This window comes from Chelonia mydas, chromosome 1 (genome assembly GCF_015237465.2).
Source record: "Chelonia mydas isolate rCheMyd1 chromosome 1, rCheMyd1.pri.v2, whole genome shotgun sequence".
In the NCBI taxonomy this organism is placed as follows: Eukaryota; Metazoa; Chordata; order Testudines; family Cheloniidae; genus Chelonia; species Chelonia mydas.
Genome location: NC_057849.1, coordinates 8,869,400 through 8,895,467, shown reverse-complemented (window position 1 = coordinate 8,895,467; position 26,068 = coordinate 8,869,400). Strand labels below are relative to the sequence as shown.

The 26,068-nt window shown below is 57.2% G+C and overlaps 2 protein-coding genes across 8 annotated transcripts in view; one reads left to right on the top strand and one right to left on the bottom strand.

The window, feature by feature from the left end:
* LOC102929386 (folate receptor gamma) overlaps window positions 1–25,066 on the bottom strand; it is a 40,757-nt gene extending 15,691 nt beyond the window's left edge. The window contains exons 1-5 of one of the 5 annotated variants that reach the window (XM_037913576.2): window positions 24,666–25,066; window positions 21,177–21,318; window positions 20,271–20,459; window positions 19,398–19,533; window positions 15,219–16,790 (exon numbers count right to left, since the gene is read on the bottom strand). In XM_037913576.2, coding sequence (XP_037769504.1) covers window positions 16,516–16,790; window positions 19,398–19,533; window positions 20,271–20,459; window positions 21,177–21,314 — 738 coding nt within the window. In that variant the 5' untranslated portion in view covers window positions 21,315–21,318; window positions 24,666–25,066 and the 3' untranslated portion in view covers window positions 15,219–16,515. Of the gene's footprint in view, window positions 1–15,218; window positions 16,791–19,397; window positions 19,534–20,270; window positions 20,460–21,176; window positions 21,319–22,845; window positions 23,374–24,665 lie in introns of those variants that run through there. The other 4 variants (XM_043527083.1, XM_043527054.1, XM_043527058.1 and 1 more) reach the window with 4 other exon arrangements.
* LOC119567468 (folate receptor gamma-like) lies at window positions 1,451–9,538 on the top strand. Of its 3 annotated transcripts, none has more exons than XM_043527042.1 (5): window positions 1,451–1,595; window positions 3,621–3,762; window positions 6,302–6,490; window positions 7,292–7,427; window positions 9,061–9,538. In XM_043527042.1, the coding sequence occupies exons 1-5, from the start codon at window positions 1,576–1,578 to the stop codon at window positions 9,333–9,335; spliced, it is 762 nt and encodes a 253-aa protein (XP_043382977.1). In that variant the 5' UTR covers window positions 1,451–1,575; the 3' UTR covers window positions 9,336–9,538. The 3 variants fall into 3 exon arrangements, with proteins under 3 accessions (XP_043382977.1, XP_037769338.1, XP_037769396.1); XM_037913410.2 differs by lacking the exon at window positions 1,451–1,595 and adding an exon at window positions 3,100–3,179; XM_037913468.2 differs by lacking the exon at window positions 1,451–1,595 and adding an exon at window positions 3,187–3,248.
* Window positions 25,067–26,068: the final 1,002 nt, after the last annotated feature.

Here is a 26,068-nt window from a genome sequence, read left to right as displayed (position 1 = left end):
AGCAGCCCCTCCCCCGGGGCCGCCAGCTGCGAGTGGGCCCTGCCTCCCTCTGGAGACACAAAAGCTGGAGGAGCAGACAGCTGGTGTGAGTTCCCCACCTTCCCGGACCTGGTGGGGCCGGGCTTCAACCATGGGGTTTCGGGCTCCTTTTCCGGGCCCTGTCCCCTGGGCATGGGGCTTTGGGCTCCATTCCCCGGCCACACTCTGGCCCCAAGCTCCCCACGTCCCTCATTACCCCTGGCTCCTGCTGCTTCCCCCAGTCCCCAATCGCCCCTGGCCTCCTCTGCCTCCCTACCCACCTCCCCATCCAGGACTTAATTTGTCCCCAGGTTTGCCGGGGCTGAGTAAGTCTGCTGTGAAAAGTGACACCTGCGTGTTTGCTAATATCACTTTTCACAGCAGACTTAGTAGCTAGCAAGTCTTAAAAACAAACAAACAAACAAACAAACAAACAAAAAAAGCCAAAAAAACAAAAGAAACAACAAGAAAAAAGACAAGAATGTGCAAAGCGCCTGATTTGTGTGTCTAGTCTGCTTAGGGCCAGTAAAGAATAGAGACAAGTGTACATTATTTTTATTATTGAGTCTGCAAAAAATAAATCCTATATAAATAAATGACAATGATTTGGACATGTATACGTGCAGATTTGCTTGTTTCTCCTAAAGTTAATTCAGTATTTTAGGACAGTATTCAGAGCGGCCCCCAGCAAGAGATGGGGGCCACACTCTGAGGCCTCCAAAAAATGCGTTGTGAGAACCCCTAGCCTCGACGTCTAACACAGGGTGTGCGGATAGCAGGGACTTTCAAGGCACCTACAAGTTAGATGTTGCAATGCCTACGTCCCTCTGAGGATCTGGGCCCACCTATCTTGAGTCCCATCCTTCCCAAGACCACCCCGCCTTGAAACACATCTGATGGACCTGGCCTACATGAGCTTGTACCCCCTTGTCACCTAGACCTAGACATCAGGCCACAGACTCCTTGGAGCTGCCCCTGGGGGAGAGGTGAAGAAAAATAGAAGTTTAGATGCAGCCACGGGGGCTACAAATGTGGGGAATGAACGTGAACGGTGCCGAGCACCGGCAACTCTCATGGACTGTGATGCCCGGCACGACTCCGGAGCAAGGCCCTCTGGTCTCCTTTGGGGCTGCCCAGCTCATGGCGGACACAAGCTGGAATAGAGGCCCCAGCTGATTAGACAGCTGATCTTGGCATTCTCTGGCTCCTTTCTCTGGGGCAATTTACAGAGCAAAGAAAAAAGTCTGCTCCAAAGAATGCCCCGCAGGTGGGACTGATGTTCTCATCCTCGGCCAGGGCTTGGGCAGACATCTGATCTTTGCGATCAAATCCTTGATTGTCTTCTTAACATGGGACTCAGCTGCCCTCCAGCAAACACACAGAGCTCTTTGGCTGTTACAAATACTGCTACTTGACAGGTAACGAGCACTGGTGACCATTAAGCCTCATTAACCCGGTTGCATGGAGGGCTTAGCAGCTGTGGTTAAAGGCCTTGGCTATTAAAGCTGACTCCAGAGGCCTGGCTGCTGTGGTGAGCACTTGCTTGAAGCAGCTGGGATGGGCTTTTTTCCAGCAAGGTAGGAGCAGTTCATGGTTTTCTGTTGTGATGGGGGCTGGTGGTGTCTCAGGTCTAGTGTTTGGGTGTCAATGTGACGAGTTTTGTAACTGCTGTTTGCTTCTAGAGGGGGGTGAATTGCTTCCAAAAATCACTAGGCTGTGACCTGTGTCTCCTTGTTCCTGGGCTGGGTGGGCAGGTGGTGCTCTGGGGGCGATTGGCTGCTATAAAAGCTGCAATAGGGGAACCTTAGCCAGTAAACCACAGATATAATGCTAGATGGCAGAGGAAACTACTTGGCCCAATGGAGTGGGGGGAGAGGAGACCCCACAAGAGGGGATGTGGGAGGATAAGTGATGCCCAAATAGAAATTGGAAGCTAGTGCAAGGCCTTGTATGGACTAAGGCCTGTAAAAGCCCCATGTCAGGGGCTGGGGAGTCCAATAGGACCTGACATGAACAGCAATAACTCTGACTGTATTAACTCTCCTGTGACCAGCTGTTGGTGGGCTGGGAGTCTGCTCTGGCAGCCTGTGATCCTGGCAGCCCAAGGTTGTGCTAGTGTGTAACTGACCAGTCCGGTCACCCTGTCCCAGGGGGCTGGAAGTCACCAGACAGGGCAAGCTGCAGGGCCGTGGGCTAGCTTCCTCTGCCTCTCTGTTGGAAGAACACCGAGCGAACAAGGGGGAAGAAATACAACCTAATAGGTCTAATCTTATCCTATGGCTTATGCCTGGAAGCCTGCTTGTGGGGCTAGTGGTGTTGGCTGGCCAGGGTCCAGCTCGGTGGTCATTGCTGTGACTCTCTGGATAAGGCTCAGATGAGGCAACCAGTAGCCAGTGTCTGGTCCTGGATCATTGGCTAATACAAAGGGAGTGGCCTGCAGGCACCTACGGGTGGCTGTAGGGCAGAGGGGAGCTCCTAGCTAGGGTGGAAACCAGCACATGCTGAGGTGAGACATGGGGGGCTTGGCTCTGAGCCCCTTGCAAGGCAAAGCAGTCAAGCTGGGGGCAGGGTTTGGAGAAGTGCCTGCCCCACTGGGCCTTAGGTGGGATGTTTGGAGGGTAAAAGCTCCTGTAGAGCAGGAGGCTTTGTGGTTGGTCTCTCCCCCTCTCTCCTGCAGGAGCAGCAGGTTTGTAGAAATGTTGGCAGTGCCCAGAAAGCCCAGAGTTCCCCCTGAACTGCCTAAGACTCTGGGAGGGAGTTTGGGTGGGGAGAGGAGGTCTGGGGTGCAGGCCCTGGGCAGGGGATTGGGGTGCAGGCTCTGGGGTGGTGTTTCTGTGCTGGGTGCAGGCTTGAGGGTGGGGGTGTAAGAGGGGGTGAGCGGTGCAGGCTCTGGGCTAGGACAAGGGGTGGGGGTGTAGAGGGAGTTTGGAGGCTGGGAGAGGGTGTGGGGGTGCAGTGGTTACCTGAGCCTCCTAGGCAGGGCAGGCTGGGGGGGTCTCCACAAGCTGCTGCCCCCAGGCACTGCCCCCGCAGCTTCCTATTCACCACAAGCGCGCTTGGGGTGGGAGTAGCACATGTAGACAGACTTTCTCCTCGCCCGCCTGCCCACCCCAGCCACGTGACATGAGCAGGCAGGAAGCCGCTCGGCTCTGCTGCCGGTGGTGAGTGGGGGCCCCAGGCTGTTTGAAATCGCCCGGGGGATGCATGGTGGGGAGCGCCCGGAGTGGAAGGTGGGACTGAGGGAGAGACCTGGCCTCAGACATGGCTGGAGTCAGGCCCTGGGCCGGGAATATTCCTGGTGCCCAGGCACCCTGGGCCCATAGAACTCTCCACCCATGTGCCCAGATGGGATGTTTGCGGGGGGGAGGTAAAAGCTGCCAGTGAAGCAGGAGGCTTTGTGGTCGCTCTCTCATGGGTCTCTGCAGAGCACCTGTCTCCGTAGCAGGCAGCACAGATGCTCTTGCCTGGGGATCCCCTCTGGGCGCTCAGAGCCATGCACCCAAGCGGCGCCCATTCTCCTGAAGGCAGCCAGAGGACACATCTGGACAGCTGCACTAACGTGTCTTCTCTTCCACCCCCCCCACCCCTTGCTCTGGTCCCAGGGAGATGGCAGCCCAGTGGGCCGTGCTGGGGCTGTTGGCTGCCTGCCTGGCCAGTGCTGCGAAGGAATCGGTGCTGAATATGTGCATGGATGCCAAGCACCACAAAACCCAGCCAGGCCCGGAGGGGGCGCTGCATGGCCAGGTAGGGTCTTGTTCTATTGACACATCAGTCCCATCCCTGACCACTTGGAGCTCTAGGTGAGGGGTAACTGGGTCCCCTGGACCTGCCGTCCTTTCCAGTGCAGGCTTGTTCCTTACGCTGGGCTCTCGGGGGGGGGGGGGGGGGGGGGCAGGGCTGTGGAGGACTGTGGTGCAGGGAGCTGGAGGTGTTCGTGACACACTAAGAATTGTGTGTGTTCTCTCAGCCCTAAGAGGCTGTGGCAGGCAGGGCCGTGGTGCCAACATCCTTGGGCTGGCAATGAGACCCAGCTCTCTGGCAGCAGCCACGCAAGCCATGCGGACTGGGCTACTTCGTCCCTTTAAAGAGGCCTGTCCCTTGCTGTTGCCCTAGGGAAGGGCTTGGATGGAGGCAGAGGGCTGGGGAGCCAGGACTCCTGCCTTGCAATCCCAGCTCTGCCACTGATTCTGTGGGCGAACTTGGGTCAGTTTATTCTAGTGAAGTTAACAGGGACATATCCAAGTGTTGAAGGTGTTAACCTGACCCTGTCACTGTATAGCTCACTGCTTGATATATGGGTTGGGGTACTGAGTACAAAGACTTCAGCCTGCTTAGGACCATGGCGACAGCCACACTTATGAATAGCTATCTCTCTTTACTAAAGATGGGAGAGGAAAGAGGGCTGCCACCTTTCTAGTGTCTGGTAACTGAGGCCCTGCCCCTTCTCTATGCTCCCTTCCCCCCCCCCACCCCTTTGCCAAGTCAGAAAACGCCAGACATCAGGGCTTGTCTGGGTGCCATTTGACACACAAGCCGAAAGCCGGCCCGTCTGGGTGAAAACTGGACAGGTGGCAAACCTCACTCAATACTGTGTTTCAAATTAGGCTGTAACTTTGACAACACTCCTTGTTCCTATTCCTGTTCCCTTTCGCTGCAGAGTTTGTAAAAGGCAGGCAGCCTAGGCAGGCCTGCTGATTGGGGAATAGGGGCAATTGTCCAGGGTCATGGGTGACTTTAAAGGACCCAGGGACCCCCAACAGCACAGTGGAGTGAAGGCAGCCTTCCTGCCCGGCCTTGCTCTGTGCCACTCCTGGAAGCGGCCATCCTGTCTCTGCAGCCCCTTGGGAGGCAGTCTCTGTGCGTTGCCCCTGCCCTCAGCACTGACTCCACAGCTCCCATTGGCTGGGAGCTGTGCACAGAGACCCCCTGGGCCCCCCCCTCACCTAGGAGCCGCTCCCAGAGGGGTTTGCTGGTCCCTTTCAGGAGCCACCCGAGGTAAGTGTTAGCCCCGACCCCTCTCCTGCACTCCCTCAGTGTCCCTTGTCTCTCTCCTGCCCCACCTGGCAGCTAGGAGATAATGCCTTTTTTCCCCCACAAGACTGTTGCACTAATAGAAATCTGTAGCTGTTAAGTCTGAGCCCACTTCCTAGAAGACAAAACCAGACCAACACATACAGGGGCAGAGAAACCGGAGAAGATCAGCTATGCAGCCAATCCTCTGTGCAACCTCCCTGTTGGAGAAACTGCTCCAAAACCTGGCAAATCTGCATCAGCATTGGGTGCTGCCTTTCTGGTCACAGGCTCCAGGAGTGCTGCAGGATACAGGCTTGGTGGGGAAAAGCCAGACTCTTAAACAGAAGGCACAAGGGAGGGAGCGAGAGGAAAGCAGACTGAAGGTGGGGGAGGAATATGACATACTAGGGAGTGGAGCTGGTGATGGCAGGAACCAAAGTCTCTCATCACCTTCATGGCTTCAGCTCAGTCCTGACCACTGAAGGTGGCGGTGTCAGGTGGTTTTGCTGCCTTGCCCAGGCTGGTAAGAAGATTGCTGGGGACTGGGACAAGGAAGGTGTCCTAGTGGATTGCAGGAGAAGGTTGGGGAGGCAGCCATGTCCCTCCTTTGTTCCCCCATCTCCCAGCCAGCAGTCAGTTTGATCTTCCTCCCAAAGTCCTGGGGTATTTGGTTTTTGTGTGTTTTTTTTTTATAACCTCCCTACCCCCCCCCCAAAAGAAAGAGGGCAGGGGCAGAACAGCCCATCCCATTTCACTCACCAGTTACACATGTTCCCAACAAACGAAGTTAGTTCAGATTTCTAGTCCCACATTCCTTAACTCGAGGATCACATTGAAGTGGTGCCTTGTAACTAGGAGGCTTTTTTCATTTGGACAAATTCAGTTGGTCTCCTCTTTGCACCTTTTCCCTCATCCCCACTTACCCAGCGTCCCGTCGTCCCCCCCCGCAGAGGAGATCACAATAGGGGTAGATCTGGAGGCCCTAATAAAACACCATATAACAGCTCAGCGGCTGCCCCTCCTGCCCCAGTCTGTAGCTTCCCCACTTCATGGCATTTTGTCTTAAAGATCTCCAAGCACTCGGCAAAATAGCATCCCTGCCCTTCAGTCCCCGGTCCTTAGCCGTGGCCCTAGCCGTACTCTGATGCAGGAGCAGTCCTGCCGTGCACCACTGGAGGCCGGTGATGCTGCTGCATCCACAGCATCCTGTCTGCCCCCCGGGGCGAGCGGCCGGAATCCCCTGCACACCCATCCCTTGCTGTGTTCCCAGTGCGCCCCGTGGAAAGACAACGCCTGCTGCACGGCCAAGACCAGCACGGGGGCTCACCAGGACCAGTCCTACCTGTACAGCTTCAACTGGGCCCACTGCGGGGTGATGCCAGACAAGTGCAAGCAGCACTTCATCCAGGACACATGTCTGTACGAGTGCTCGCCCAACCTGGGGCCCTGGATCCACCAGGTCAGGGGGCGCTGGGCTGGGCGCTGCGGGCGGGAGAGCAGGCTGGCTTGGTGCATGTGCTCACGGCTCCCTCTAGTGGCAGGTCCAAATAGTGAGGCGTGAACTAGCACCGCACAGAGTGGCTCCTCCAGCTTGAGCGGTCGGGGGCTCGTGCTTTCTGTGCCGAAGGCCCCAGGTTCCATTCTCCACTGTCAGCTGGTGTCCCCGTGTTCAGCCAGGGCCCACTGCATGTGGGCAGGACAATCCCCTCAAAGCGTCCCGAGGTCGGGAGGCTGCACTGAACGGCTCCTTTAGCTTCCCTCCCTGGGCAGTGCCCTGTGGGTCCTGCCATCCCCCCTGCTGTCTAGGACCCCAGAGAGCCTGGCACCAATGCTCAGCTCTGCGGCATGCCCCCAGCTTGGCTGGGTTTCTCGGTGGGACTGACGCTGCCTCTGTCCCGGGGTGAGGTGGGTTCGTGCAGCATGTTTGCTGGGGAGGCAACAGGTAAGATGGCAGATGCTGCTCCTGGCCAGGGCTCTGCAATAAATCCAGGATCTCTTCCCTGGACGCCTGGGTGGCCTGCATGGGATGCGGTTGAGCTGTAGATGCTGCTGTTCAGGTGTGCGGGGAGGCTGCTGTGAGGCTCTCCCTTCCCCTGGGGACTGGGCCTGGTTCTGCTGGGACGCACACTGGCTCTGTTCAGTGGTGCTGGATCGGGGGTGGGGGAGAGAATGTCTCACCCTTGTTTCCTGGGGTGACTGATGTTGCCTGCAGGGGGCCCAGAGCTGCCCCCCTGATGCTCACAAGCCTGTGTCCTGGCAGGCGGATACCAGCTGGCGCCGGGAGAGGATCCTCAACGTCCCGCTGTGCAAGGAGGACTGTGAGCAGTGGTGGGAGGACTGCAAGGACGCAATCACCTGCAAAGAGAACTGGCACAAGGGCTGGAACTGGACCTCGGGTCAGTGAGCAGCCGAGAACAAACTCTGCCTGCTGCTGGGGGAGCTGGACTGCTGTACCCTGAGTGGGGCAGGGTCACACCTTGCTTATGGGTTTGGGGCTGTCTTAGATGGAGGAGGGGTTCCCACCTCTCCCTGCCCCTTGATGGCAGCAGCCCTCAGACTAGCTCCAGACCCTGGGTGGGGGGCTTGCGAGAGGAGCACCCTGGGAGTGAGGGCTGAGGCTGTAGTCCCTGGTTTGGTTTGGACTGGGAGGGAGGGTGGTCTCCTGGACTGAACTTGGTGTCCAGTGACCCTGGGGCAGCTTCAACTGTGGAGATGGTGCCCACGCTGGAGCAGGGGCCGGGAAACCTGCCTCCTGTGTGAGCAGAACTGCCCAGCAGGTGGCCATGGGGCTCTGGGGTCTTCCTCCCCATGGTGACTGGGCGTGTGGTGCCCCTCTACAGAGTTGTGGCCATACCTGGTTCTGCTTGCCCATATCCCCTGCCTCCAAAGGGGGTTGGGGTCCTGGTCCTGGAGGAGGCAACAGCTGTGGAATCCTAGGGGCAGAGCCAGAGGGTGTAAAATGGGGCTCCCCAGTCAGGGACATGCAGAAGGAGCTGGCAGGAGACCTGGATGCCAAGATCTGGGCTGTGAATGCCCATGTACCTTCAGTGGGCAGAGGAGTGAATGGGGCTCAGAGCCGAGGCTGGAGTAGTGGCTGGCAGATGATGCACAGAGGAAGTATGACCCAATGCTTGGAGCCTGTGACTTGAGACCTGCTTCAATTCCCTGCTATTGACTGTAGGGGATGGCCGCTGTTGACCACACTCCTGGCTCTCTCAATGTTCAGGAGGCCAAATAAGCAAACCAGGCCAAATGTATTGTCGCAACCAATCCTGCACCTTGGCAGGGGGTCAGAGTAGATAACCCTAGTGGTTCCCTCCTAAAGATCCCTGGTGCAATACAAACCCATTCCTACCTGCTCCTGCCAAGGGGGGGCAGGGTGGGTGTGTGACACATGGCTAAGACCCAACCCACCAGTTTGTAACTGTTGCTTGGTGTCTCTGTTGCATGCTGTGTTCTATACCATTGGCTCATGAAGGTCCCAGCACTGGGACCTAGACTGGACAGACTTTTGCCTTTGACAAGCTCTTAGCTAGCGCCAAGGCTGAAGGCGAAGTGTTGATCTTGTATTGGCTAGCACTGCTCTTCCATAGTGTGACCTTAATTCAGTCTCTGCCTCAGTTTCCCACCTGTGGAGAAGAGCACTGCCTTACCTTGGGGGTTCATGAGGATAAATGCACAACAGACCCTGGGGTGATGGAGGGCCTAGAAGGATCAAGGTGCATTGGCAGAGCTGTGGGGGGTGGGAAACCCCAGCTGGGCTAGTGGGTTCCCCATTCTTACTAGCCTCCATCTGTCTCTCCAGCCCATCAGGGTGCCAGTCAGGGATCAATCCAGGAGGTGAGTGACATGGCTTGAACTTCACCTCACAGGGAAGGACGGTTTCTCCCACAAGCCAGCTGGGCCGTTGCCAGATCAGCCAGTAGCCTGGGATGGGCAGATACCTTCCCCATCTCTGGCTGTTAGGCATCATAGATGGTGTCAAGCCACAGCTTGCTCACTGCTGCCCTCTCTCCCTCCCCCTTCCAGGGACCAACCGGTGCCCCCGCGGCTCCACATGCCAGCCATTCAAGTACGTCTTCCCCCGGCCAGCGGACCTGTGTGAGAAGATCTGGTCCAACTCGTACAAATACACCCTGGAGCACCGGGGCAGCGGGCGCTGCATCCAGATGTGGTTTGACCCTGCCCAGGGGAACCCCAACGTGGCCATAGCCAAGTACTACGCCCAGAACAGGGGAGATGCCTCTCCTGCGCCATGGGTTGTCCTGCTGCTCCTGCCTCCTGCTCTTCTGTCCCTGCTCTGAGCAGCCGGGAGCCTCTGGCAGCCCCACTGGCTTATACAGGAAACATTTCTGCTCGGGGCACGGGGTGTTTGCCCTGCTTTGGGCTCTGGCCAGCAGAGTCAGGATTCGGTCTGGTTACTGCTAACTGCAGGTGGGAACTGGCTGGAACTGAGACCTTCCCAGCTTATGTATAAGAATTGGGCAAAATAAACTATCCCAGCCTTGCTCTGTACCTGTTTCCTCCTTGATAGAAACATCCTTCTGCTCAGTCCCCAGAGCTGCAAAGCTACAAGGGGGCCCAGCCAGAGGCTCCTTGGGGCTCTCAGGTTGCCTGGCCGGTGGGTACCTTTGTCCTAAACTGAGGTGGGAGCTGGGCTTGGGCAGTCTGCTGTAAGTCTCTGTGGGGTAGAGTATGATTAGTGAGTGCAGGCCTGGCTCCAGCCCCTGCTTATCCCCCCGGGGGGCTCTGAATGCTTTGACTGCAGGGGGGCTGCAGAGCAGGGTCTGGGCAATGCAGACAGCTGCAGCATCCTCTCCTGCCTGGTGCTAGGAACCCCCTGTCCCTGGCTCCCCTCACTCATGCATCCCCACCTCCTGCTCTCCTGGCACATCAGGCAGGTACAATGCTACACCCCCAAACTGGGCATTGGCAAGGGACAGGTCCAGTCCCTGCATGCCGGCTGCGCTGTTTTTCAGGAGTCCCATCCAGTGCCTGAGGATGAGCAATAGCCCAGCTCCAATCTTGTCTGGTGGGGGCACAGCTTGTTCTTGTTCCGCACGGGGATGCAGGCAAACCCTGGGGAATGGGAAGGTCAAAAGGGCTGGCTCTTCGCCGTTGGGGGGCAGCAGGGTGTCTCTGATCAGAGAGCTTCACCCACCCCCCCCAAACCCTTTCCAACCCAAGCAGGGTCAAGACAGATCTTGGCAAAACTTCATGGTGGCAGATGTCCGACCCAGTCCCATGCCAGCCACATGACTAGTATGAACTACTTACCTCCAGCTTTCCCTGGTCCTGCAGGATGCTCTCAGGGTTTATCTTCACCTGGAGCAGCACAACCCCTGCCCCCCCTCCCCACACACACAGGTACAGCTGTGGGGCTTTAGGGAAGCCACTAGCCCCCAGCTGGGAGAGCTTCTCCTGTCAGCATCGCTAATCCCCCTCCCCCAGAGCCAGTGGCTATGTTGACCTAGCATGGTCTATGCCCGGGGCTATGGTTGGCCTGGCTACAGCGCTCAGGGGTGTGGATGGAGCGGTGTAGCTATTGCATGGGGCAGTAGTGTGGACCTGGTGTCGGTACGCCACGGTCTCAGCTGGTCTGGGCAATGATCGGGGGCTGGGTACAAAGAACCTGGTTTCCTGCTGCCAGAATTCCCGGGAGGGCTGGTTAGCGCTGGCTGAGGGCCCTGGGGAAGGAAGAGAAGTAACTGAAAGTGGGGAGAGACGGGGAGCTGCTGGCAGGGAGGAGCACAGAGCTCTGTGGAGACTCCCTGGAGCGGGGCTGTAGAACGGCCTGCTGGCACCAGGCCCAGCAATGCTACTGTCTGTGGCTGTTTGAGCGCTGGGTGGGGCCCCTTGTGGCCGTCTCCAGGCTCTGATACTGGACCCAACCCTGGAGGCCTGGGTGCTTCCAAGCCCCCCGGCTCCAGGGGTTGCTCTGAGTTCTGGCTGCTCTGGTGTGTGCCCGGGCTGCAGGTGCCCCCTCTAATGCCCCTTCTTGGGCAGCAGGCCTAGGGGGTCCCTAGACCCTACTCTGTCCTTAGTGCCCCTTCTTCCAAATCTGCCCATGTGCCAGTTACAACAAGCAGCCCGTGGGCTCTGCAGGGGCCTTTGCTCTCAGGCCTTGTCCACACAGGTTTTCAGGAGCAGCCCTGCCCAATAGCTCCCTGGGTAGCGGAGCACAGGAGAGTTACAGATCTATGAGAAAACAGACACTGGAATGCAAGTGTGTAGCCTGGCGTCCTCTTTCCCGCCCCGAGCGGTTCAGGTCTGAGCTGTGTCTGTGTTCAGGCTGGAAGGAAACTCCTGGGTGTTCCTGCTGCTGGACTAAATCCAACTGGAAGTAAGGTGTCAGTGTTTACCGGTGAGAATAATTAACCATTAGAACCACTGTCAGAGGGGTATGAGGGAGTCTGCATTCCTGGTACTGGTTTTTAAAGCCCGACGGGCTGGTTTCCTGCAAGCTCTGATCTCTCTCAGACCAGAATTACTCCAGGACGTGCTCTGGCTGGCATTAGCCATGGGATCAGATGAGCTGGTCACAGTGGGCCTCTATCGATCCACTACTTAGGCCAAGGTTGGCTCCTGTCCTCTGACCCCCTCTGCTCACCACAAGCCAGGCTCTCCCTGTATGTTCCATTGCCCTCACCCCACCCCCTCTGGGCCTGGCATCCTGCCCCCAGCCCGGCTGCCCTCACTCACCCCAGGGGGCCTTGGCATATTGTTCAAATCGACCTCCCTGCCCCATGCAACTTTCATGGGGACTCATCTCCAGCTACCACAGCTGGCTGGCTTCCCCAGCTAGCAGGGCCCAGTGGAGATGGGCAGGGGGTAGGCGTCGTTTGCTCCAGCTCAGGCTCTCTTTGTTCTGAGGCTGCCACAGCTTTGCTCACTCAGCTAATTCTCCAGCCGGCTGAGGGAGGGTGAGTGGACGCACCAGAAAGAGGGTCTGGGTCAGGGGTGCCCTGTGCAGCAGGGAGCAAAGATCCGTCCACTCCGCAGAGCCGGCTTCATCAGAGAGCCTCTGCTCCTAATCCGGGTCATGCCACTCCATCAGCACAGAACAACGTCTGCAGTGGGTGTCACCGGGCACATCCTGTGCAGATGGCCAAGGTCCCTGTTGTAATTGGCCAGGGCTGTCACCAGTCTGTGGCCCAAGCAACGGGGCCTTTGTCCCCTCCCTTGAGAGACCCTTCCACAGCTGCACCCATCTAGCTGCCAGGAAGGTTCCCCAGCTAGTCCAAGCCTCTGGTCCACGTCTTCACTCCATCCCAAAGCTCCTCATCCACCCGCGCACCCCCCCACTCCACTGCGCCTCCCTAACAAATTCCTCCTCTTCCTTGGTGTGTCGCATGGGCTGGGTTCTCCTGGCTCTTCGCCCAGCTGTTATCAACCTTTTTTCATTGCGGACCCCTGCAAAATTTTGAATGGGGGTGCAGACCCCTTCAGAAATCTTAGCCCTAGGCTGCAGACCCCCAGGGGTCCCCTGCGGGCCACCGATTGAAACCACTGCCTTCGCCACCTCACTATGTGTGGCTCGCTTCACCGTCACCGTGGCAAACCCCCAAAGGTGCGTGGGCTCCTTGCAGAGCGAGCCTAGACCGGTCTCTGGCTGGGTCCGAAAGTTGATCTGGCTGGCAGGGCAGTTTATGTCCATCAGCGGCAATCTGATTGTTCCACCAAAGCGTTTGGTGACCACGTGCTTGCAAGCCACGTCTTCCAGCCTGACTAGGTGTCCCTAGCAAGAGAGCTGCCGAAACCCCCCCAGCACTGAGGGAGGCGGTTGCAGAGTTTGCTTCAAATAGACTCATTTCTGGTCACCTGACATGGAGAAGTTGCCTAAGATGGTGAGATCTAGGCCATCCAGCCAGTGCTCTTCAGCCTTCCTGAGCGCCTATGGGTCACTGGTTGGCACTTCTGAGTTCCCCTCGGTCATGCTCTCCAGCCCCCCTTTTCCGCGTGTTGCTCCTCTCTGAGCTGCCAGGGTTTCCCCGGGGCTGCCCCAGGAGTGTTGTTAACTCCAGGACCCAAGCTTTTATGGCTTCATCGAACGGCCCGATGACGTTGTTTGACAAGATCGCAGATCAGGGCGAGGAAGGGAACTGGGCTCATGTGTCAGATGGAGGGTGTGTCTGCGCTACGGGGTGTAGCTAGATCACCATAGGGGACCACAGGGTTTGACATCCAAAGAAGGGGGGACTAGCTTGGGAGTCTGGACCCCAGGAATGTGCCTAAGAGGCCAGAACTAGAGATAGTGTCTGGACACCTGCAGGAGTCCGTTGGCTTGGAAGCACATGGGGTCCAATACAGTAGCCTGGAGACCACACAACCAGGACTGTGCCAGCTGTAGACACTAGCATTGCTGGGCATGCTGCCAGACGGTGGCTGGGAGCTCACACAGACCTTGCATTCCTTGTGGCCAGCAGTTCCCCTTCCCATCACGCTTCAGCTAAGTTATTTCTCTGCCTTCCCCGGTCCCATCAGTCAGTGCTCAGCGTAGCATCGCTGTAATTCTAGCAGCAGGAAACAGCGTTCTTTGTCCCCAGCCATTGGCCCTTCCCCATTCAGCTGCAGCTTCGTCTTTCTGACTGTCTCCTTCCAGATTAGGCCAGAGGGCAGTAGCTCCTAAAAGTGATGTAGTCCACATTGGCCTGGCCTCCACCTCTTTAAACACAGGTAACCCCCACTATGGCTAGACAGCCCTGGATGCAGGGAGAGCTGGTTGGGACCTTTGCCAACGTGGAATGACATCATATTCGGCCGTTTTGTCAAACCCAAGGCACTTTGCTGGTGGCTCTGTTTTGACAGAGTTTGCACCAGGAAGGATTTTGGGGTTGACGTCTGTCCCGAGACACCCCACTCAACCCCCTCAGTCGCTTGATCAGACAAGAGCCATTTTGGTACAACGCCATTTCACACCGACGGTTCCCAGGTTTTGGTTTCATTGCCAGGCGGTCTCTGTGCAGGAGCTTGGAAGTTGTTGCAAAACTGAATTGTTGTCCTCCAGCCAGCTCTGCACACAGGACTGCAGCCCAGCCCAGCCCAGCCCAGCACGAGACTGTTTAGCTCAAGCTCAGATCTGCACCAGGCACATGCACTGAATAAGGGGGGGGGAAGCTGACTCGCACGGCTGTTGCAGAACAACTCCCTTGGTTGGCACTAAGCTGACGGAGAGCGACATCCCTCCAGAATAATGACTCCACTGGGGGAGCAGAGTAGAGATTCTGGACTGGAGTATGCACCCAGGAGCTATTGTACAACAGCTGTGGCGGGCAGTGCCCACCCTAGCAGACCAGGCCTGACTGGAGAGAAGGTACACGTTTTTAAATGGGGAGCGTAATTAACCTTTGGATCCATTTCCCAAGGGGCATGGTGGATTCTCCGTCACTGGCAATTGTAAAATCCAGACTGGCTGTTCTAAAATATCTTCTCCGGGGATTATTGGGGGAGCAGGTCTGTGGCCGGTGCTGTACAGGAGGTGAGGCTGGATGATCACACGCAACCCTTATGGATTTGAATCTATGACCTACTTTAGTCCATGTGATTAGAACGTGTCACCAGAGGAGGCAGGTGCTGCCTTTATCCAGCCTGGTTTGTGTTTACATTGGCTGGGGGGGGGGGGGGGGGGGGGGGGTTACTTGTCCTTGGCTAGTTTATGGGTTTAGCATTGTGCAGGCATGTTCCAGGACAGTTGCGGGTGCGTAGGGGAGCAGGGCAAAGTTTATTTCTGCCCCTAGACGGGAGAGAATCCTGCAGAAGTCGGCATTAACCAGACACTCATCTAAACCCCCCTGAAGCCAAAGCATGCCGAGGCTGGTTTCCAGAGGACCCCCTGGCCAGCTAGAGTCATGCGGGTGGTCCCTGATAACTAGGGTTATCAGATAGCAATTGCGAAAAACCGGTGCAGGAGGTGGGAGGTAGTAGGTGCCAATATAAGAAAAAGTCCCCCAGAACGGGACTGTCCCTTTAAAAACAGGACGGATGGTCACCCTACCGCTACCAGTAGTTACGGGCAGTGTTTGAACCAACTCTGCACTGGCCCAGCCGCCCACTCTCTCTCTCGGTTTAGACAGAGGGGCCTAACTCCAAGCCAGCTGGTACCTCTGGCTGGGCCCAGCTGCGCCTTGGCACCACTGGGAAGCAAGCGGTGGCAAGTGTCTATGTGTCAAGGAAGAGACGAGCACAGAGAGCAGGGCTGGGAGAGTTTATTTAGCCACAGTCACAGACACAAGCTAGAGGGGCTCAGATTTCCAGCAACTCCCCATGGTGGTCCCCGAGGGCATCTGGCTGGCAGGTGGTGGCCAGCAGGGGGCAGGACTGCGTTCCCAAGCATTGCTCCGGTTCTACGGGCTGTAGGAAGTTGTGGGGTCTGCAGCCAGCGCTGGGAGCATTAGCCATAGCAAACCAGGGGGTCAGAGCCCGATCAGTCACCACGGGGCGCAGAGACTCTGGCTCTGGCCAGCCACTGCCTGCGGCCCGGCTGGGCAGCACTTCCAGTTCGTTTTCTGCCAGAGCAGGGGCCGGGAACCGAGACCCCTCCGGGAGCTTGGCTAGGGTGGGGGAGCTCGAACAGAAGAGGAATTGGAGAGTGGCACAGGAGGAGGGAGAGACCCAGTCTCACAGCAGAACCGGCAGCTAGGTATGCAAGGATGGGGTGGCGATGCCTCTGTGCTCATACAGGGCCACTCCCCCAAAACTCAAGTCACCCTCCCCCCCCACCGAGAGCCACAGAGAGGATGGTCCCATGGGCTGAAGCGGAGACACCAGGGCAGGCTGCGAGCCAGGGGAGGAGAGAGGACACTTGTATTTCCAGGGGGCGCAGAATGGCAGGGAAGGAGACAGAGCAAGGCTGGATAAGAGGATCCAAAAGCCTTCTTCTTCTCCTGGCAATTCTCATCCCCCAAGGCGTCCCAATGCCTTTCCCCTGCACCCTTCGCACCCTCCTCTCCCCTGCCCAGCCCCAAATATTTGCTGTCTTCCCTATGGGGTTTCTCCCACTCTGCACATTCAAGTGCAAAGACAGTGGCCAATCCTGTCGATGGAGGGCTGAGGGGCACCATCGTTAGGGGGGACCTGCCCGGCTCTGGTACCCAACAGAGGAAGTGCATCCAACCAACGAGTCACTGCGTGTTCCAGAGCTCAGATCCCCAGGGACACGGAGGGATCTGCCCCCAGAGCCTGCCGGAAGAGAGGAGCGTGGCAGGAGAACACTGAGACAATAAAACCATGGAGTGAAGTTCCAGGGCAGGAGAGGATGGGGCGAAACTGGTTCTATTGCGTCTTGTCCAGGTTAGAAGCAGCCGGACAGAATCCTGAATCATCTGCCGGCCAGAGCCCAAGGCAGGGCCGCAGGGTGGATACACTCCGCGCCCAGAGAAGAAATGCTTCCTATATAAGCCAGTGGAGCTGCCAGAGTCAGAGGCCATAGCTAGGGCCACCAAGCCTTGCTATTTCAAGACCCAAGGACCAGCAGCTCCCGGCTGCTCAGAGCAGGGACAGGAGAGCAGGAGGCAGGAGCAGCAGGACAGCCCACGGCGCAGGAGAGCCGTCTCTCCCGTTCTCGGCGTAGTACTTGGCCACGGCCACGTTGGGGTTCCCATTGGCAGGGTCGAACCACATCTGGATGCAGCGCCCGCCGCCCCGGTGCTCCAGGGTGTATTTGTATGAGTTGGACCAGATCTTCTCGCACAGGTCCGCCGGCTGGGGGAAGATGTACTTGAACGGCTGGCACATGGAGCCGCGGGGACACTGGTTGGTCCCTGGAAAGGGAGAGAGAGGGTGGCAGTGAGCAAGCTGTGGCTTGACTCCGTCTAGCAAGACCTTCCCCATCACTGGCTGCTAGGCATCCGCCTGTCCGTGGCTACTGGCTGAGCTGGCAATGGCCCAGCTGGCTTGTGGGAGAAACTGTCCTTCCCTATGAGGTGAAATTCAAGGGCTTGTAGCCACGTCACTCACCTCCTGGATTTATCCTAGAGCGGCTGCCTGGGCTCTCACCCCCCTGGGCTGGAGGGGCTTGCTTTTGTCTGAGCAACAAAGATGGACGGTTTAGTGCTAGTAAGAATGAGACACCAAGAAGCACTGGGGTTGGGGCTGGCTTCCTCCCAGACCTCCACCAGTGCACTCTGATCCTTCTCCTAGGGAGTTCTGCTAACACAATATTCATTGATGCCAAGACCAGACGCAACCACTGGGATCAGCTAGTTTGACCTCCTGCATAGCAAGACGGTCCAGAGACCTGCCCCCAAATAATCCCTGGAGCCGAGCTTTCAGAACAAACAAACAAACAGCCAAGTTTAATTTAAAAATTGCCAGCGAAGGCGACTCCTTCATGACCCTTGGTAAATTGTTCCAGTGGTTAATGACTCTCACCATTAAAAATGTCCACCTTATTTCCAGCCTGAACGTGTCTAGCTTCAACTTCCAGCCATTGGACTGGGTTAGATCTTTCTCTGCTAGACAGACGAGCCCATTACTAAATAGCTGGTTCCCCACGTAGCTGCTTCTAGACTGTAACCAAGTTACCCCCTAACCTTCTCTCTGTTGAGCTAAACAGATCGAGCTCCTTGAATCTATCCCTACAAGGCAGGTTTTCTAATCGTTCATCAATCTCATGGCTCTTCTTGGACCCCTTTCCAATCAACATCCTTCTGGAATGGGGGGCACCAGAGCTGGACCCAGGATTCCAGCAGCAGTCGCACCAGTGTCAAACACAAGAGGTACATAACCTCTCTGCTCCTACTCGAGAGTCCCCAGTTTAAGCATCTCAGGATCTTAGTCCTCTTGGCCACAGTATCGGACTGGGAGCTCCTGTTCAGCTGATTATCCATGTCTGTCTACCCGCCTCCCCCCTACCGCCGTTCCAATCTTTTCCCTGGTCTCTGCTTCCCAGGATTGAGTCCCCCCACTGAGTGAATACGGCCTACAGTCTTTGGTCCCAGATGTGTACATTTTTCTGTATTAAAACACATACTGATTGCCTGGGCCCAGCTTAATCGCTCTGTATCAGTGACGTGTCCTCTTCGTTATTTACCACTCCCCCAACTTTTCAGTCACCTGCAAACTTTGTCCGGGACGATTTCATTTCTTCCAGGACATGAATCAAAAAGTTTAGTAGAGCAGGACCAAGAACCAATCCCTGCGAGACCCCATTGGGAACACACCCGCTCAGTGATGATTCCCCATTGACAGCTCCATTGCGAGACCTGCCAGTTAGCCGGCTTTTTATCCACGCAACGGGTGCCGTGTTCCCGCCCACTCCCCTCCACCGTCCAAGCCCAGCTGGGGATAGCACAGAGACCAGAGGAGACTTCAGCCCTCAACCCCTCACTCCCAGGACTGCTCTCCAGACGCCAGCCCTCAGTCTGTAGCCAGTCAGAGGGCTGCTGTCGTCAAGGGCAGGGAGAAATATGAGCCCCTTTTCCAATCAGAAGCTCCTGAACCCACCCAACAAGATGTGACCCCATCCTCTAGCCGGGGCCCTTGCTCCAGCCACCCCCCAGCCTGCAGCAGCCTGGCTCTGCCCTGCGGCGTGCTTAGGGTTGCCAACTTTCTAATTGCACAACAAAACTGAATGCCCCTGCCCCGCCCCTTCTCCAAGGCCCCGCCTCCTGCTTGCTTCATCCCCCCCCTCCCTCCGTCGCTCGCTCTCGCCCACCCTCACTCACTTTCACCGGGCTGGGGCAGAGTTTGGGGTATGGGAGCAGGGTGAGGGCTCCGGCTGAGGGTGCGGGCTCTGGGGTGAGGCTGGGGATGAGGGGTTTGGGGTACAGGAGGGGGCTCTGGGCTGGGGCTGAGGTGTGGGAGGGGGGTGCGGGCTCTGGGGTGAGGCTGAGGCTGAGAGGTTGGGGTGTGGGAAGAGTCCGGGAGGGAATTTGGGTGAGGGAGGGGACTCTAGGCTGGGGAACGGGGTTGGGGTGTGGGAGGGGCACAGGATCCTGGTGGTGCTTTCCCTGGCTCCCAGGAAGTGGCCGCCAGGTCCCTGCAGCCCCGTGGCTCATGGGCAGACAGGGAAGCTCCGCACGCTGCCCTCGCGCCTGCAGGTGCCACCCCCGCAGCTCTCATTGGTCGCAGTTCACGGCCAATGGGAGCTGCGGTGCCAGCACTCAGGGCATGGGCAGCCCCTGTGCCTCGGGGCCACAGAGACCTGGCAGCTGCTTCCGGGACCAGTGTGGAACTGGGGCAGGTAGGGAGCCTGCCTTAGCCCCAGGCCCCCACTGCGCCATCGACCGTACTTTTAACGGCCAGGTCGGCGGTACCGACTGGAGCCACCGGGACCCTTTTCAACCTGGCATTAGGGTCGAAAACCAGATGCCTGGCAACCCTAGGCGCTCTGAGTGGGGTGGGTTTGCTCTTAGCGGCTCACTGACCCGAGGTCCAGTTCCAGCCCTTGTGCCAGTTCTCTTTGCAGGTGATGGCGTCCTTGCAGTCCTCCCACCACAGCTCGCAGTCCTCCTTGCACAGCGGGACGTTGAGGATCCTCTCCCGGCGCCAGCTGGTATCCGCCTGCCAGGACCCGGGGCTGTGAGCATCAGGGGGCAGCTCTGGGCGCCCAGGGGGCAACAGTCACCCCCAAGCCGCCCCAGGGAGCAGGGGTTACATACATGCTCTCCCCCACCCCCTGATATAGCACCACTGAACGGAGCCAGTGCGAGTCCCAGCAGAACCAGGCCCAGTCCCCAGGGGAAGGGAGAGCCTCACAGCAGCCTCCCCGCACACCTGAGCGGCAGCAACCACAGTCCAACGGGGACCCGGGCAGAGCACCCCAGCTCGGTGTCTAGCAGAGCTCCTCTGCTCCCAGCCAGGGGTTTGGAAGAAGCCAAGTCAATGCAATCTCAATCTGCATCCCCCATATGCACCCAGTACGAGCCCCATCACGCCGGGACAGAGGCAGCCTGTTGGAGTCCTGGAGCGCAACTGTGCTGGTGGGACCCGAGAGGTACATAAAACACAAGGGAGGTTTTCTTCATGGCAGCCACCTGCCCCCACGAGCCTTTGGAGGAGATTGTCCTAGCCTCATGCAATGGGCCCCAGCTGGATACAGGATCACTAATTGTCAGGGGGAATTGAACCCGGGACCTTCAGCACTGCAAGCACATGTCTCTACTGCTTGAGCTGAAGGAGCGACTCCTCTAAGCAGCCCGCTGTGAGTCACTGGGACCCGCCACTAGAGGGAGCCGTGAGCACATGCACCCAGCCAGCCTGCTCTCCCGCCCGCAGCGCCCAGCCCAGCGCCCCCTGACCTGCTGGATCCAGGGCCCCAGGTTGGGCGAGCACTCGTACAGACACGTGTCCTGGATGAAGTGCTGCTTGCACTTGTCTGGCATCACCCCGCAGTGGTCCCAGTTGAAGCTGTACAGGTAGGACTGGTCCTGGTGCGCCTCCATGCTGGTGTTGGCCGTGCAGCAGGCGTTGTCTTTCCACAGGACACACTGTGAACACAGCAAGGGACGGGTGCGCAGGGGACTCCGGCCGCTCGCCCCGGGGGGCAGACAGGATGCTGTGGCTGCAGCAGCATCACCGGCCTCCCGTGGTGCACGGCGGGACTGCTCCCGCAGCGGCCAGGCCCATGGTGGGGATAGCATTTTGCCCTTCTGCCTGAGGCTCTCAAAGCACTTCACGCGACTAGCGAACGGGGGGTCCACGCCGAGGAAACAGGGAGTGTGACGGGTGGCTCCGCTCATGCTGCTCACCCTGCGGGATCAGCAAGGGGTGGGCTTGGTTTCAGAAGGACAAAGTGGCCCCTGTTGCCTGGTTTGCGTGGGCTGGTTTTGCTACCGCGAGACAGCCAGGTCCAACGCTGCAAGGTTTGGGGAAAGGGGTGGGGGGGGAAGGCACGCCCAATCGGATAGTGTCAGTGAGGGCCGGATGCTGCAGCCCATCCAGGAGTCGCCTCGTGAGACTAGCCCTGTGGGAGAGGGCCACAGAGCCAGGCCCCATGAAAACAGTCTTGGTGCATTGCAAACACATTCCCTCTAGCACAGTTGGCTCCCCCAGGCACCGTCTGCTAAGCCACCAGTACCAAGTGGGAAGGAACAAGCCTGCACTGGAAGGGACGACAGGTCCAGGTGACTCAGTTATTCGTCACCCAGCACCCCAAGGGGCATGGCATCAGCCTGACGTGTGTCACTGGGCCAGCACTGCCTTACCTGGCCATGCAGCGCCCCCTCCGGGCCTGGCTGGGTTTTGTGGTGCTTGGCATCCATGCACATGTTCAGCACCGATTCCTTCGCAGCACTGGCCAGGCAGGCAGCCAACAGCCCCAGCACGGCCCACCGGGCTGCCATCTCCCTGGGACCAGAGCGAGGGCGGGGTGGAAGAGAAGACACATTACAGCAGGTGCCCAGATGTGACTTTGCTACCCTCGTTGAGTGCACGCTATGCCAACAGCTCCCCACGTAAAAGCATCAGTGTTAACATGCTACCGCAGGGGTGGGGAACCTATGGCAACTCTCCGTGCCGCGGGCCGGAAGCCCCGAGCCTCTGCGCCCCATCCCCACGCAGGGCTGGAGCCACGAGCACCAGCTTGCCCCGCTGCAGGAGGGAAGCTGGGGTTGCCAGGCCGTTAAAGGTCCGGTCAGCTCTGCACAGCTCCCAGAAGCGACCGGCATGTCCCTGCAGCCCCATGGCGCTGGGGCCATCAGGGAAGCTCTGCGCACTGCCCACGCCCCCAGCACCGGCTCCGCAGCTCCCATTGGCTAGGAACCATGGCCAATGGGCACTGTGGGGGTGGCGGCATGCGCAGAGCCCCCTGACCCCTCTGCCAGGGGCTGGACATGCCGGCCACTTCTGGGAGCAGCACAGATCCAGGGCAGGCAGGGAGCCTTCCTTAGTCCTATTGTGCCACCGACCAGAAACCACCTGAGGTAAGCGCTGCTCGGCTGGAACCTGCATCCCAAACTCCCTGCCCCAGGTCGCAACACCCTCCCACACCCTAACTCCCTCCCAGACCCCACACCCTGACCCACACTGCCTGCCCCAGGTCGCAACCCCCGCCCACACCCTAACTCCCTCCCAGACCCCACACCCCGACCTGCACCCCAACCCCTGCCCCAGCCCTGAGCCCCCCCCTGCACCCTAATTCCCTCCCAGACCCTGCACCCAGCACCCCAACCCGCTGCCCCAGGTCAGAACCCCCTCCCTCACCTTAATACCCTCCCAGACCCCACACCCCGACCTACACCACCTGTCCCAGGTCGCAACACCCTCCTACACCCTAACTCCCTCCCAGACCCCACACCCCGACCTGCACCCCAACCCCTGCCCCAGCCCTGAGCCCCCCCTGCACCCTAATTCCCTCCAAGACCCTGCACCCAGCACCCCAACCCGCTGCCCCAGGTCAGAACCCCCTCCCTCACCTTAATACCCTCCCAGACCCCACACCCCGACCCACACCGCCTGCCCCAGGTCGCAACCCCCTCCCACACCCTAACTCCATCCCAGACCCCACACCCCCACCTGCACCCTAACCCCTTGGCCCAGCCCTGAGCCCCCTACCACATCCTAACTCCCTCCCAGACCCTGCACTCCAAACCCCTGCCACAGCCTGGAGCCCCCTCCTGCACCCTGAACCCCTCATTTCTGGCCCCACCCCAGAGCCTAGGGGAAGCTCTGAGCCGCCGCACCCCCTGCAGGGCTGTGTGTGGCCAGTGACAGATTTTTTTCTGCGGGTCAGTGGTCCCCGATAGACAAAAGGTTCCCCACCCCTGTGCTGCAGCCTGGTGCTCTACGAAAACCCAAGAGAGAGAGACCACGAAGCTACCTGCTGGCAGGTTTTATATCCTAGGCATCTCAGTGAGACACAAGTGATGCACCCACCTTTTTGACTTCTCGTTTGTCTTGAAAGTCTCAGTAAATGCTCTGGGCTGACCCGCACCCACAGTCTCGCCTCAAGAGTTGCTGGTCTCCACCCTAGTTATGAGCTCCTCTCCACCCAGCACCCACCCAGGGGTGTATTCATTCCATTCCATTCCATTCCCTCTGTATTACAGCACCAGACACTTGCTCCTGATTGCATAACCTGACCCTTGCCCAGAGATTCACGGGGTTGAGCACCACTGGGTTTGAGCCAGGGGATTCCTGGCCAGCTGCTGTTCGCCAGTATCAGAGCCAGCCAAATCTCTTTCTGAACGTTAGCATGTTCAGCTGTCCAGCCCGCTGTGAGGTAGGGGCGAGTCTCCCCCCAAAGCTGGGGGAAAGGTTAAGCACAGACGCTGACCGTCAGCTCTCCCACGGGCAGGTCTTTGCACAGACTCTATGCACTGCAGACTGTTACCCTATACAGATTCACAGTCATGCCTGTAACCTTCAGCTCCAACTCCCCTGCCCCGGCCTTTGGGCTAGGAGAGAAATCAGTCAGGCCCCAACACCAGGCCCTATCACCTCTTCCTGTGGCATTACCCCTGTCACAGATGGGCTGCTTAATGCATCTCAGTGCTCTCGAAACGCAGGCAACCATAGCACGAGACTGGAACCCCTCAAGCTGACACAGGGGAAGAAGCAGAATTTGTAAATCATTCAGCCCTTGTGATCACCTGCTGTATAGCACAGGCCAGAGACCTGCCCTGAATTAATTCCTGCTCGAACAAGAACAGATCTTTCAGAAAAACAGCCAGTCTGGGTTTAGAAGTTGCCAGTGATGGAGAATCCACCATGACCTTTGGTAAATTGCTGGAATGGTTAGTTACCCTCCCTGTTGTAAATTTACACTTTATTTCCTGTCTGAATTTATCTTCTTCAACTTCCCCAGCCATTGGACTGTGTTAGCGCGTTCTCTGCTAGACAGAAGAGCTCTCTACTATTACATTTCTGTTCCTCATGTAAGTACTTGGGAACCAATCAAGTCACGCCTTAGCATTCACTTAATTAAACTGAACAGATCTAGCTCCTGGAGTCTCTCTGTGTGAGGCAGGTTTTCCTGTCCTTGAGTCACTCCTGGGGCTTTTCTCTTAGCCAGCTCTAATTTATCAATCAGTTATTCCAGTAGCCCTTTAACTGGGGTGGGGAGGGAAACTAAGTCACTACCTTACACCTAGCACCGTCTGGTTACTGTTACCTTCCAGTCAGCTGGGACAGGGAAACCAGACTAGTCAGTTACACACTAGCACAATGTTATGCTGTGAGGATCACAAGCCAGAAGAGCATGTGAAACTCACAAAAGACAGTTCAGGGGGGAATTTTAAAGGGAAAGAATAAAAATTATTTCTTTTCATTTTAGGTTACTGGCCTCTGCATACCCTGAGCTAGTTCCTACAGCTCTTTGAAGGCAGACGATACAAGACCTGAGAGCAACGCTATTAGATTGCCCCCTCTCCTTTTTTTTTAAAAAATATATATATATATATTTGTCAGGCTCCCCTTTTTCTGCATTAAGTGATTTCCTTCATCTTCAGGTACGAGCCTATAAACTACAGATTAAGGGCCACCTCCCTACAACAGGCTTATATGCCTAAAAGCTCCCCATATGCAAAGCACAGGAGCAAGGCATACATAGCCTGCAGTTTGGAAGCAACTTCCACCCCTGTAGATGCAAAAAGCATTGTCAAAGCTAATTACATTTACACCTAAACTCTAGACATAAGACACCAGCCAGCCTTGATCACAACAGAAAAACACATTAAAACATCAGGGGAACATACCTTACAGAAAGGTCAAACCAAACAAGTTCTTCTCAGTAGCTTCAAGCAACTGCTTAGCAAAGCCGCTATGCCTCTGGAGTTAATACCAAAGTTCCCCAGGTCTGAACGCTTTTGAGCAACTGGGGTGCTGTGGTTAACAAGGCTTAGTTTTAATCTGCGCTCATTACCTTCAGAGTTAGTAACAGACAAGGAGCTCGGTGTGTTTGCCTGGAGGGCAGCCTAGTCCCATGGAAGAAGACAATTCAGCTCTTCATTTCAAAGGTCAGATGTGTGATGAACCTTTGGCCAATGATTATAAAGAGAGTCTAAGCTCCTGGGCACTTTTCCTTTGCTCTGTATCTCATGTGAGATAAAGGAGTCACAGGACTTCTTGCTCAAGCGCCTTCCTTCTAATCTTTCAGTAAATAACCCACTCACCTGAAGACTGTACCTAGCCTGTGTTTGCATGGACCTGGGAAGCCCCAGTACAGATCAGAGAGCCTTGCTGTGGGGAGGTGCTGTAGCACAGTAGGACTCATACACTGTCACCTGCCGGAGCTGGGATGTGAAACCAGGACTTCTACAGCCTAGGCCAGGCCAGGCCCCTGGGCACTAGGCCATATTGCATCTCTCCCAGCTACTCTGTGGACACCACTTCGAACCCCTTGGATACACTGTAGTCACACAATGGGGAATACATGAGGCCCAGTGGGCTAGGCATTAGAGCCCCGGACTGACTGACGGGCAAGCTGGCCTGCTCACCTTTGAGCTCTGCGTGAGGAAAACGCCATCAAAGCAAAAGCGGTTCTGGTTATCTTCACTCGAGAGATGTTACCACACAAGCAAAAGTACCTGATAAAGTGACAGGAGTAATTCACTCGGAGAACTTCAGGGTAATCACTGCGGCTGATTACAAAAAGAAGGGACTTGCTAAAAGCTATGTTTCCATATGTAACCCTTCTGCCCGTCAGAGTTGGCACAACAAGGGCCGGGTTCAGTATCTAGGGGGTCCGTTCCAACAGCAGAGAAACTGGGGATCCCACAGCAGCCAAAGTGACCATCTAGGCGGGGTGGGTGTGCAAATGAGATCACCCCCTGCAGTTCTTTTCCACAACCCACCACGACTCGCCACCAGATGTCAGGGTAGAGCTCATCCTGACTCCGCTTACACATATACAGGAATCGGGATAATCAGAGGACAAGGAGAAGCTGCCCCCCTGGGTAAGCTGGTTGCGTAGTGTCTTTAGGGAATGCAGCTCGTCGTGCTTTTTCTTCCCAGTAAAGTCCCCCTCTCTGCTACACTTTTTGGTGTGTCGTTCCTTTGCCAGGGTTAGTTTTATTTTCCTTCATGGTCTCTGGCCACTGGGCTTTACGCTCCTGGCCAGCTAGCAATATTGCTGATCTTCTCAAGGGCAGCACCCCTG

Excerpts from the sequence above, each read along its gene's own strand:
- LOC119567468 (XM_037913410.2), top strand. The coding sequence starts at position 3,142 with ATGAGCAGGCAGGAAGCCGCTCGGCTCTGCTGCCGGTG. Across the intron at positions 3,180-3,620 it reads GCTCGGCTCTGCTGCCGGTG|GGAGATGGCAGCCCAGTGGG; the intron begins GTGAGTGGGGGC and ends CTCTGGTCCCAG. Across the intron at positions 7,428-9,060 it reads GGGCTGGAACTGGACCTCGG|GGACCAACCGGTGCCCCCGC; the intron begins GTCAGTGAGCAG and ends TCCCCCTTCCAG.